The sequence below is a fragment of the Chinchilla lanigera genome, unplaced genomic scaffold, assembly GCF_000276665.1.
Source record: "Chinchilla lanigera isolate Chin_1 unplaced genomic scaffold, ChiLan1.0 scaffold00106, whole genome shotgun sequence".
In the NCBI taxonomy this organism is placed as follows: Eukaryota; Metazoa; Chordata; class Mammalia; order Rodentia; family Chinchillidae; genus Chinchilla; species Chinchilla lanigera.
In genome coordinates, this window is record NW_004955507.1 from 423045 (window position 1) to 436538 (window position 13494).

Sequence of the window (13494 nt, forward strand, 5' to 3'; positions counted from 1 at the left end):
TTTGCAAGCTTTTTTACTTCCTGACTTATAAGCAAGAGATGATTCTTCAGTAAGCCAAAGGAAATCTATCTTATAGGGCGAAACAGCATTTTAAAAATGCAAGTTTAAATTATTTCCTTCATCTGTGGGTTCTTCATAATTGATGGGGAAAATGGTACAGATATAGAAAGAAAGTAGATGGACTTAGAAGGTAGAATTGGTAATCTACTAGCCATTGACATTGTTCCATTTTTCTCAGTTTCTAAATAAAAATGATAATACATACATACACTTGGAAGCAAGGACTAACCAGAATTTAATCTTTTTCAGAAGCCAAGAAGAAAGCACCCTGTCCTGGACTTGGCTTGTTTTACACATTATTGTCTGCCTTCCTTTTCTCAATGGCCTCTTTATTTGTTAAAAAAGTGCAAGACGTCCATGCTGTAGAAATTAGTGCATTTCGATGTGTGTTCCAAATGCTAGTTATTATCCCTTGCTTAATATACAGAAAGTAAGTATTTCTTAACTACCGAGTAGAAGTAATAAATGTGTGAAAATCTTTTGAACTGCCTTAATTATTTTTTCCACAGTATCTGCTTCATCATAGATCTATCAGTTTCTGTGTTCCTTAGCTCTGAGTAGTAAAATCTACAATGACCTACCTACCCACAGAAATTTTTACCATAAGCACATACCACATGCCTAAAAAAGAGAATGAGATACAGTTATTCACTACCGCCCCTTTTGAAAACAAAACTTCCCTTGTCTAATTCCCCCTATTTTGTACAACCCTCCCTTCTTTCTTTTGGCATAACTGGTATTTGGAAGAAAGAAGTGAGAGGAAGTAGTAGTCTCTCCTAGTGTTACAGATGTCTTTAAGTGAGATAGGCTAATCCCTTACCAGGGTAGACAGGGGTGGTCATAGTAAGATTTTGTCTCTTTCAGAAAGTGGTTGGGTAACCTTGAGCAACTTCTTTCTGGCTCCTTTGATACTCAGTTTCCTCCTCTGTAAACTAGATGGAATGATACTCTGTCCTGTGCTCAGCAAAGCTTTTACAGGGTTATTCTAACCAGAGGTGGTGGCACACGCCTATAATCCCAGCACTTGAGAGGCTGAAGCAGGAGGACTCTTGTGAGTTTGAGGCCAGCCTGGCCTCACAGTGAATTCAAGGCCAGCCTGAACTGCATAGCAAGACACTGTCTCAAAAAGAAACAAAACAAAACAAAACAAAACAAAACACTTATTCTAGGTCAGAGTGCTTTGTGTAGAACATAACAATATAAGAACACTTTCTTTCCACCATCCCATCCCTCTTCTCCTTCCCTGAGAATACTGTCCACAGGGTTAAAACTATGCCTCCCCCAACGTTTTAATCTGTGCACACCCAGGTATACTCAGAATCCTGTGAAGGAGACCACTACTGGCTCCTGGCTCATTCTGTCTCTGAGCAAAATGCTTAAACTCTAAATTAAAAGCTTCAGGGCCACTCACTTGGGATCCCTCCTGTCTCTTAGGAGCTATTCTTACATCCCATTACTATTCCCCAGTAAATTTTCTTACTCTTAAAGAAAGCTTCAGCCAGTCAGTTGGCACATGCCTATAATCCCAGCACTCAGGAGGCTGAGGCATGAGGATTACCATGAGTTCGAGGCCAGCCTGGGCTGCATAGTGAGTTCAAGCTCAGCCTAAACTGCATAGCAAGACCCTATTGCAAAAAACAAAAACAACAAAAAAAGCAAGCTTCAGTGGCTTGCCACGAAAGTCTTGCATTTCATGTCATTATGTAGATTCACTTAGAATGGTTTTAGTCCATATCCTGAGGAATTGATGAAAAAGTGAAAATTACTAAGATTAATATTGTCAGAGATTCCTGTGTAAATGTATACAAGTCATCCTATTTTAGAAAATGATGGTATATTTCAGAAATTTCTGAAGGTGACAACAGAATACTTAGGCTAATGCCATCTTCCCCTTTTGGGAATAATAGTATTGTCAAAGGAAGAACACTTGAAGAATTTTCTTAAAATCCTTGGTCCTCATCTGTTGTGAAGCATTATATGTTTCATTATCATGGCAGGCCCGTAGCTTTTCACATTATGGACCAAAGTTGACCACATTTTCATTTCTAACTCCAGATGTCCAGGAGTGTCCATGTCAGGCCAAGATGGTACCGGAATGAATTCTAGCCCTAGAACAGATCAATAAATTGTTACCTCGCCAAGAATTTATATAGAGAGTAGGTGTTTGGTAAATATTGAATTGAAAAAATACTGGGTAACAGTTGTACTTACCCAAACACTACCTGTTCTTTTTCAGCATGTTGTAACTTTTTCTTCATGAGAACAATGAAAAGTCTCATATTCATTGGCTAAAGTAAATCTTAGCATTGTGCCAGGCGTGGTGGCACACTGCCATAATCCTAGCACTTGGGAGGTCAAGGTAGGAGGATTGCTGCAAGTTTGAGGCCAACCTGGGTACATAGTGAGTTCAAGACCAGCCTTAACTACATATATCCTGCCTCAAAAACCTGAAAATATTTTTTTTAGCATTGCTTCAATTTTTGTAGAAAAACTCATGAGATAGGAAGAAAATGAAAAGAAAGAAAAAAACCTCACGAAGTAGCCAGGATTTAGCTCGGTGGCACAGCACCTGCCTGGCAAGCGTGAGGTGGTCAGTTCGATTCCTGATACCAAAAAAAACCTCATGAAGTAGAAAATGCAAATTAGCCAGGATCAAATTCCATCACAGTGTTACTAAACCTTGAAATTGAATTTGCTATAAAAATAGCCCATTTTCATCACAGAAAATTTAGGTAAAACAAGGACAATTATGTGTCTATTTGTAAAAGTAAAATTAATATAAACATCTATTTTTTATTTTTGCAAGCATATAAAGTATACATTTACAGGTAAATGATATCTATATTTACTGATTTATGATCATACTAATTGTGACATTTTTGTGTGCTATTTTTACTTATACTGTAAACACTTTAAATATCAGCTATATTTAGAAGATATTTTTTATTTTTAGAAGGTATATATGTAATCATGGTAGATAATGTAATTCACTACTCCCTTATTTTTTATATTTGGTATTTTTGAAATGTTTCATTAAACATTTTAATTTAAAAACATACCAAGTTCATTTAATATTCATTTCTTCATTTGAATTTGCAGAACTGGGTTTATAGGCCCAAAAGGTCAACGACGTTTCCTCATTCTCAGAGGAGTCCTTGGTTCTTCTGCCATGATCCTTATATACTATGCTTTCCAGACAACGTCCCTCGCAGATGCCACAGTTATCTCCTTTAGCTGCCCAGTGTTTACGTCTCTGTTTGCTTGGATATTTCTCAAGGAAAAGTATAGCCTTTGGGATGCTTTGTTCACCTTGTTCACAATCACTGGAGTGATCCTTATCGTGAGACCACCATTTTTGTTTGGTTCCAACACTTCGGGGATGGAAGGAAGCTATTCAGTCCATCTTCAGGGAACATTTGCAGCTATTGGACATGCCGTGTTTGCTGCATTGACTCTAGTTATCCTAAGAAAAATGGGAAAATCTGTGGACTACTTTCTGAGCATTTGGTACTATGTCATACTTGGCCTCACTGAAAGCGTCATCGTCCTCTTTATACTAGGAGAATGGAGTCTGCCTTACTGTGGGCTGGACAGGCTGTTTCTCATACTCATTGGGCTGTTAGGTTTGGGGGGTCAGATATTCATCACAAAAGCAGTTCAGATAGAAAAAGCAGGACCTGTGGCAATGATGAAAACAATGGATGTAGTCTTCGCTTTTGTCTTTCAGATTATTTTCTTTAATGATATTCCAACCTGGTGGACAGTGGGTGGTGCTCTTTGTGTAGTAGCCAGTAGTACTGGAGCAGTTATTCGCAAATGGCTCCAGAGTTCCGAATGAAACATCATTGCTGAAATCTAGGTTTTTTTAAACATCATCAGCCATTTGAGACGTACCACACACATAGACACACACCCGGAAAATCTGCATTTATTCCTTGATTATATTTAATAAATTTTATAAACTACCATTTTTGAATATGGTATGTTTTCAATTAAGAATAGCTAGTGTGTTTGGTGTATAAAGTTTTTTGTTAGCTTTTGATTTTGTTTGGTTTTCTTGTTAGGGTGGTACTGATGAGAGGAGAAAGCTTATTATTTGAAGAAAAACTGCAAAAATTTGATGACTAATATATATTTTTTAAATATATTTTTGGTACAGGTGGGAGATGGGTTGGGGAAATTTTAGACATTCTTTTAGTGGTAAGGAGCCTAAGAAACAATGCTGCTATAATTATTATGTTAATTTATTTGCAACATAATTCCTTCTAGGACACCAAAGCTGAAATTTGGTATAGGTGCCTACTTACTGGTATTAATACAAATGAATTGCCTTATTTTCAAGGGTTTTATAAATGATTGTTACACTTTTAACTCATACCTGTGCCTTTTCATTTTAATGCTGGGACTTTTATATGTGACTCCTAACAAGTCTTTAAATTGCCAAATTTGGTGAACAGTTTTGTTTCAGTGGCATTAGCAACTAGCTATCATTTTATAATTTTAATTGTCCTCTGTTTTATTGAAAGTACACTAATTTATGTAAGATTTCAAGATTTCCAATCTTTAAGTCACAAGACAGAAATCTTAGCATAACCAGTGTGCACATTTCCATCTTGAAGTGTTTGCTCCTCACTCTAGATGTGATTTTCTATAAATTCTCTTTGATTTATTGTATGATGCCAAATAAAATTTTCTCAGGATCTTACTAGGTTGAACAGTAAGAAATTGCAAAGATTTGACCATTTTAAGTGATAAAACCCATAGTTTCACAAAGGTCACCCTGATATCTTTGTTGCTAAATCCAACACTCAGGATTTTGGACTATATATTTTTTAAATAATTTTTTGAAGTACAATTCTATTTTGCTTCCTATTATAGTCTTTTTTTCCCCTGTGGAATTATATGTAAAAATGCTTACGTTAAACATTAAAGATACGTGAATATACAGTTGATTGACTTTATAGTTTGTTACATAGGAACAAACACTGGTAAATTGTAGAACATCATCATGATGGGAAGTCATGCAGCACCGTAGTCGTAAAGTCACAAACTCATGCTTCTTTATCTGGAGCATCATCCAGCCAGTACCCTGCAGTTACACTGAATTTAACATTGAGGAAAGCATGGAAGGTTAGTCAGGATATAGGAAGTATATGCACATTATACTTTGCCACAGTGAACTACTGATGATTAGGCCTTTATGTCTCCAGCTGAATTAGACAATAACTGTCATCTTATGGTGCAAAGCTGAAAAGCTTTAGGCTGTTTCCCACCTTCTCAACGTTCTTCAAAGTAAGGAGCTTTCTTCTAGGATAAGTGCCTTGGTGAGAAAGGATCTTTTCCAGTAGTTCTGGGCCGGGGATATAGCTCAGTGGCACAGTGCCTGCCTGGCAAGTGTGAGGTCGTGAGTTCAATTCCCCATACCAAAAAAAGAAAAAAAGATGCAGTAGATTATTTTTTATTTAATTTTTTTTATTTTAAAGAGAAAAAAATTTCAAAACAAGATAATAGGATAACAATGGTTAATACATTGCTTGTATTGTTATTTTTACTCAGAGTCTAAGATACAGACATTTAATTGTCCAAACAGTGTTAGCACAAACCCCAAGGGGAGACTGTAGGCATGCTGATTTTAACTAATGCTTTCAATTTGAAATAGCCTAAATTCAGTCTATTTAGATGAGTCATCTCAATCACATCTTTGACCTAACAATACTGGAATTTATAGATTTGGGAAAGCATTATTTGGCAAATATATAAATTATAGAATCAACCTTTTTTTTTTAAGAATCAGCATTTTAGAGCTCAGAGGTGTCTTAGAAATCTTTTAGGGGCCATGCCCCATAGATAAAGGTGACAGGGAGGAAACCAGGGTGGGTTTCCAGGGCCTTCTCCTTCCTTAGTTCCCTCATAAAATACGGAAAGTGGGCCATCTGGAGCTACCTGAGGTGGATCCACTCTCCAGTTTTCTATCTTAATAAAAGAATCTCGGACCTTGAAAGTTAAATTCCTTTGGCCCTATGTACTAGAGACATGTTTTATTTCAACACTGTGGTTTAAATATTTGAATATCACAATATATGACTAAAGTTAGAGAAAATATTTCTTCCAACTTTTACACGGAATGATTCTGAAACAATGTCCAAGGTATATACAAGGTTTTATATTGTAATGATTATGAGTGTATATTTTGTAAAGGTTGTAGTTGCTATATCTTCCAAAGGAAATATTTTCATAACTTGTTTTTATAAGTAGTAATAAAATTATACGAAAGAAAGCTATATGTTGGTTTTTATGACTAGAAAATACCTATTATAACTCTCCTTTTGAACCAGGTGCTTTAAAATTCATTTTCTGTAGGAGATTGACCTCTAGCTATTTAGCTGGGATGTGATCTCAAATTTCAAACTTTTTTCATACATTGTCATATCTAATCTAACATCTCCAAAATAAAGACACTAATCTGTTCAATGAGGCCTCATTCTATACCAGAAAACCTTGAGCAGCTTTGAATTCTATTTTTCGTTTATAGTCTGCTACTAAATACCTCAGTGTCCTGGAAAGTCATTCTTTCCTCACTACTTCCATGGTTGCCGTCTTATCACCTTATACCTGGTTTATTACAGCAGAACTGTCATTGAGTTACATACTTCTAGACTCTGATCTATCAATGCCAGAGTAATCTCAGAGCCACATGAGACCACGGTGATGCCTTACCGTACACATGACATCCACATTATTTATCTGGCCGTACTTGCACTTCTCCATGTCCCAGCATAAATGTGGTACTTGAACCAGTCATCCCACCAACTCCCACACTTGCCAGTAAAGTCATTCCTCTGTATTTCCTCTGCTTTTCTCACGTCTTACCTTGTGATGTTTCCAACGGCCCAGCTGGAGCTTTTGCTTTTTCTACTGTTTCCAGCTTCTCACCCACATAATCTGCCTTGGAGGAGTGAACAAAGCACTGGATTAGGAGTTGGAAGAGCTAAATATGGTTTTGTCACTTTCCAGCTAGGTATTGAATGTACCTGCACCTCTTTTCCTCACTTAAGTAAATATTTCTCAGCCAATCCATCTTACAAGTGAGTACCCTAGACTTATAGACCAAACAGAAAGATAAAAATGTCAAATACTGAAATGTGGTTAGCACTGTAGAGTTAACTATGTGCTCCTCTTAAAAATGTTGCCTACCAACATGGTCCTAGCTCCTGAGCAGTCTCACCAGGACCTGTAGGGGACCTGTCTGAGGATGCAGACTTCGCCCAACCCCTTCCTGCCTGCACAGAATCTGTTACTGGGAGCTGTCATTTCCTGGCTGATCTGCCTTTGCAGATATCTTTATTTTACTCACAGATGTTACCATCTCTCTATTCCACTGTAGGTACTATGCTTGGGCCTGATTCTGTGTTTCTCATGCACTATTTAAGCATTCTGTACTCAGCATAACTCTTCTAACCTTTTCTCTGTTTACCCACTAAACATAATTAGCCTGTTGATAATCTAGAGGTAAGATGCCAAATTTCCTTGATAGTAGCCTGGCCTCTGACCTAGATCTTTATGGCTGTGTGATCAATAGTGAGCATTGGAATCTAGTTATTATGGTGTTCTTTGGATATGGAAAGCCTGGTTACCATCCTAAGTGTTCTTTTCTGTAGTTGTACCTTACATCAAACCCAACACAGCAACTATGTTAACCTAGAATTTTCCAAGATGTCTTATCAGGGATTCCCTGTGGTACACAAAGAGCCATCCAAGTTTTAGCCTATTTGAATCCTAAGTTTGGAGGTGGTCTTGAAAACTTCACAGAGAATCCCAGAACTTTGGCACTACCCATAACTTCCTGGAAATTGAGGGATATAGGGGGCTGGGGCTTTCTAGTGGGAGGGTAAAGAGAAGACATACTATCAAAGCAGAGCAGAAATGGTAATCCTACAGCAGCCCAGTCCACAGAATGGGGTCCCCTGGGTTCAGGAAATAACACTAGGGAAAAGAGCTTGGGTCTTGCCTACCAAATTTTTATAACTTTGGTAACCATCAAGATTAGTCTGGGGCTGGGGATTTAGCTCAGCGGCAAAAGCACCTGCCTGGCAAGCGCAAGGTCGTGAGTTCGGTTCCCGGTACCGGAGAAAAACCAAAAAAAAAAAAAAAAAGATTAATCCCAGCAAGCCCAATCATTACGCAAAAGAAGTAGCCCATATTCCTGGTGAGTTGCCAGAATGGGGTCAAGAAAGCATAAATCCACATTTGAGCAGAGGTAGACATAGGCAGAAGAAAGTGTTCAGGTGAACCCCACAGCATCAAGGTGTCAGGCCAAGATCAAGAACACTATGGTGCAGAAGCTAGAGAATGAAAGACCAAAGCCAGAGTGTATTGTCACCCAGCGTTGAGGTTTGTACCTGAAGATATAAATACCTGGCTTTTCTAACAGTTGTTGTAAATATACTTGACCATGATTTTAAGGTTAAGCTCTATGTGCTTAAAAAATTAGCAGAGAAATGAAAACTAATGATACAACTATATTTGGGATATTCTTTAATTATAGCTGGTGTTACCATGTTATTAATTAGAATTACATTCAAATTGGCAATTCAGAATGGAATAACCCTTTCTCTCTTATGCCGCTTCTTCTTGGAACTCAAGCCACATTGCTGTGAGCCTGGGCCACGTGGAGAAGTTCACACAGAGAGGAAGGGAGATGCCCAGCCTGTGGGCCCATCTGCACCCCAGCTGACAACCCGTACCAACTTGCCAGCCAAGAGAGTGTGCATATTCGGGGTGGACCCTCCAACCCTCAGGTGAGCAACCCCAGCTGAAGCTGTGTGAGACAGCCTTCCCACCTCCTGAGCTCTGCTCAAATTTTAGGGGTGGGTGTGTGTGTGTGTGTGTGTGTGTGTGTGTGCGTGTGTGTGTGTGTGTGTGCGTGACAGACACAAATTGTTTTAAGCTATTAAAAATATGAAAACATTCTTAAATATTATACATCCAGTTACACATGATCACAATTGTATAAAGCAATGCATTTCAACATAAGACAGTCAATAAAAGTAGCACTATGTCATAGGCCTCTCAGCCTGTGATAGATAAAGCTGGCAAAAATTATATAGGGGATAAAATGATAAAGTTGGTTTAAATAAACTGTATAGCCAGTTTTTGGCTGCTGGGACACTACCCAACATCCATAACTTAAAGATGTTTAGCTCATGATGTGGGGCAATTCAGTCCATAATGAGCTGACTCTAGGCAGGAACATAAGATAGAAGGCCACCATGGAGCAAAGGGGGTTAGTTCATGGTGGCTGGGAAGCAAGGCAGAGGAACAAGGCTAGAGAGGAAGGTGGAAAGGACCATGTGTACTTTCCAAGGTCATGCCTCCATGACCTACTCAGACATACTTGGAGCATGCTTTACCAGTGTGCTTGGCATTTCTTAATTCAATGAAGTTGATATGTCAGGATTAATGGTCACACTAACTATTCTCAGAATATGGCCTGGGACCTCTGGGAGTCCTTAAGACCCTTTCAGGGATTTACAGTGTCAAAACTATTTTAATAATATGACTAAAAATGTTATTAGTCTGTTTCATGCACATTCTGTCATGAGTATACAGTAGAGTCTTTCAGAGGCTGTAAGACGTGATATTGCAACAGATTAAATGCAGAACAGATAGAGGAATCCAGCTGTCATCTACTGAGTCAGATTGTGCCATATATATATAAACATATATGGCAACATATATTTATAACAGTGATACTCTTCTCACTAATTATTTTAGAAAATAGTTATTTTTCATAAAACTGTTATTTGTTAACATGTAATAGAATTATTTTTTAAATTTGTTTTGTTTTCAAGTATGTTAACTATCTATATATGTAACCCATACACACAGAATCTTTCTGTAGTCTTTGATAATGTTTAAAAGGGTAAAAAGATCCAAGAATAAGCATTTGAGAACCACAGATTTAATAGACCCCCCCCTTTTTTTTTTTTTCAGATTTAATAGACTCCTGAGGGTTGGGAATTTAGTTCAGTGGGAGAGTGCTTGTCTAGTATGTTCAAGGCCCGGGGTTCCACTCCCAGCACTGCAAATACATAAAAAACAAAGGTACATTTATGGAGAGGGGACATGAAAAAGAATTAAGATGTGTTATGTGCATGTACCAACTCTTTACAATGAATGTAATCATTATATACTGCAAACATTGACTAATAAAAATAAAGATTAATCCCATTACCAAACTTTTGACTTTGTCATGATGTTCTGACAAAATTAAATACAACCAAACAGTAGCTTCTAAATTAGCAGAATGTTTAATGTTCCTTTTTTGGGTGGGGGGGGAGTAAAGGCTGGCCTTGTGCTCACTTTGTAGCCCAGGCTGGTCTAGAATTTGGAACGATCCTTCTGCCTCAGCCTCCTGAGTGCCGGGATTACAGGCATGTACCACCAGGCCTGGCTAATGTTCCATTTCTTTTTAATGTTCCATTTAAAATTGTTGAGTTAAACAATTTAGTCTACAGAAAAGTTCCAAATTATCCACTGTAAAGAGAATAAAGGAATAACAAGCAATCCGAGTGTCCCAAGGCCACAGGGTTGTAGAAGGTTGTCTCTGTTACTTCCTTTTTTATGTTCTTGGTTTCTTTGTACATTTTAGGAAGACTTTGATACTTTTTGGCATGTATGTATTGTTATAACATCTACGAAGACAATTTGACAGCGTCTGTCAAATTTGCAATGCACATACTTTTTCACACAGACATTTCATTTGAGACATTGATTTTACAGATATATTTGTGTATGTGCAAAATGACATATACAAGATTATTGCATGCTTATTTGTAATAGCAAAAAACTGAACTAGCCTTCGTGTTCTTCAGTAGAGTACTGTTTATGTCATGGTACATACACAAAATAAAATGTAAAGCAATTTAAAATAAATTGAGAACAAGGAAGCTCTCAGCATTTGGGTATGAAATAATCTTCAGATTGCTACATGAGAAAAACAAGGTTCATATGGTAATGTGTTCATTTGTATAAAAGAGTATTTCAGGAGGATACACAAAAAACATTGGTTGTCTTTGGGAAGAGGACCTTGGCGGCTAAAGGATAGAGTAAGAGGAGACCCTAATACTGAGGAAGAAAAGGAGAAAGAAAGGGGAAGGAGGTGTGCAGAGTGAGATAGACATATATAGAAAGATGTGCAGTGCAGTCTGGACTGTTACCTGCTTATCTTTCTAACTTCCTTTTGCTGTCTCCTCTTCTGTTTCATCCACTCTAGAGACTGGACAATTCCCACCTGCTCCATACCTGAAGAAAATACAAAAGACAAAACTGAGATTCAGCTTTTCAGTAGGACTATGTCTTCCAAGATCCCAGGAAACCTTGCTTGACCCAGAGTCAAATGTCTGCCTTTCCTTAACACCAAAACAATTTTTTTCTTAGAAGAGAAACTAACACTTCTTGAACAGGCCACATTCAGGCCAGGAGTGCCTCAGTCTTTTGTCACTTTAATCCTTACTGATTCTGGAAAATTGAAGTTCAAAGAGGTTAATGGGTTTACCTCCCTGGTAAATCCCAGTCCCCTCACATTAAACAATGAGGCTTGCCCACTAGCTTTTCCTGACCCGAAGACTTTGCCCTCTTTAATGCTCAAATTACCTCCCTACTTGGAACAGAATGCACAGGAAGTCACTGTGGGAAAGGATTATTTCTTGACTTTGGGGCTATGTGTGTCCTGTCTCCATCCTTCTTTTATAAGAAGAGCTAGATGTGAAAGAACAGAAGATGATGAGGACACTATAGTTTTATTTCTTGCAGCATACTAATGATATTTGTTGGGCAATACCCGTATACAATCATAGCCAATGTAAGGAAATGCTGTAAGTATTGGCAATATATCATAACTAGAAAGGAATCTGATATATATTCTAGTGCACTGTATAATCACCATGCATGATGGTGGCTATAGCTAGATACTGCCTAGACATGAGATAGCTTTCTTAGGACTCCAAGCAGGAAAGAATGGAAATATGCAAAGTCATCCAAATATACAGAAGTGAACCCTGAGGCACTTCCCTAGTTCCGAGGAGCAGTGCAAAATGTGCAAAGTGCCTATCTAAAACAAACCACCTGGCAGCCTCAAAACACGAAAGGAGACTGGCTGTGTAGGCGTGTTCCTCTTACAGAGATAAGAAATACTGAGATCCCGAGTTTCCAGCTTTTCTCCCTAAAAGGCCCTAGTATCCAGGAACAGCGTGAAGGCATAATCAGAGTAACAGTCACTACTACCCTTTATTGTGTCCTTGGGTCATCTACTGTTCTGTTTTTTGTGCTCTGGTCTTGAGTCCTTACAACAACCCTGTTTACTTTTTCTGATTTTATGGTTCAGGAAGTAGTTACTTGGAGAAGTGAAGTGATGTGCTTAAGGTCACATAGCTAATACATGTCAGAGCCTACATGTTACAGCCCTGGTGTGTCAAACTTCAAGCATACGCTCCCAACTCTGGTGCCCTGCTGCTTATGCTAAGTCTGAAGCGCCTCATTTCTTTTTTTTAAATTTTAAAGAGGGTAGTACGTGAGAAACAAACAAAAAAATAGAACAGTAGCAGCGTACCAGTATCATGAACATAAATCAAAGCAAGAACATTCAAAGTGATACAGGGTCTCAAGACAAATTAATACAAATCAACAGTGGTTGTTACATTGCATATCGCTATCCTCAGCTACATTGCTCAGATTATCAGATGTAAGAATGAAAGATTGCTCAAGCCATTAGAGAGAATAAGAAAATAATTCTTCAATAAAACATTAGAGATAGTACAGAGTTTCACTAAACAAGATGGTAGGAGTTCACCACTGTAATTCCGTTGCATGTTGTTACCTTCAAATCAGATACTCAGACCACCAGACACAAGCATGCAAAGTCGATCAGAACATAAAAAATTGTAAGCATTAACTGTTCATTTCAGTACACCATCAGACAACAGCAATAGTCATCACAGCTATTCGTATTTATATTTATGTTTTGCCTGCCTTCTTTCTTTTTTCTTCTTTCCCTCATCCCAGTCATTCCTTCCTTTGAGCAATTTCTTTCCCTTTCCCATCATCTATTGTACATTTTTAGTTTTACCTAGTCTTTCAGTTTCCTACACCAAGGAAACAATATGTTTACACATGTGGGTCCAATTTATTTCACTTATGAGTATGGTCTCTAGTTGCATCCATTTACCTACAAAAGCCTCGAGATTGTCTTTTTTAATAGCTAATACTCCATTGTATAAAAATACCACATCTTTTTTATCCATTCCTCAGCGGATGGGCAGCCAGGTTGTTTCCAAGATTTAGCTATGACAAATTGTGCTGCTATAAACATGGGTGTGCATATATTGCTGTGGTATGATGTCTTTCATTGTTCTGGGAAAATACCTTGAAGGGGAA

At 38.0% G+C, this 13494-nt stretch overlaps 1 protein-coding gene across 1 annotated transcript; it reads left to right on the forward strand.

Annotated features, from left to right (window-relative positions):
* Nucleotides 1-309: 309 nt before the first annotated feature.
* Slc35g1 (solute carrier family 35, member G1) lies at nucleotides 310-5007 on the forward strand (the record flags this gene model as incomplete). The annotated part of the gene is given in 2 exon segments (XM_013506161.1): nucleotides 310-490; nucleotides 3160-5007. Coding segments are annotated over 2 exon segments (920 nt in total), but the record flags the coding sequence as incomplete, so codon positions are not given.
* Between the last annotated feature and the right edge of the window lie 8487 nt (nucleotides 5008-13494).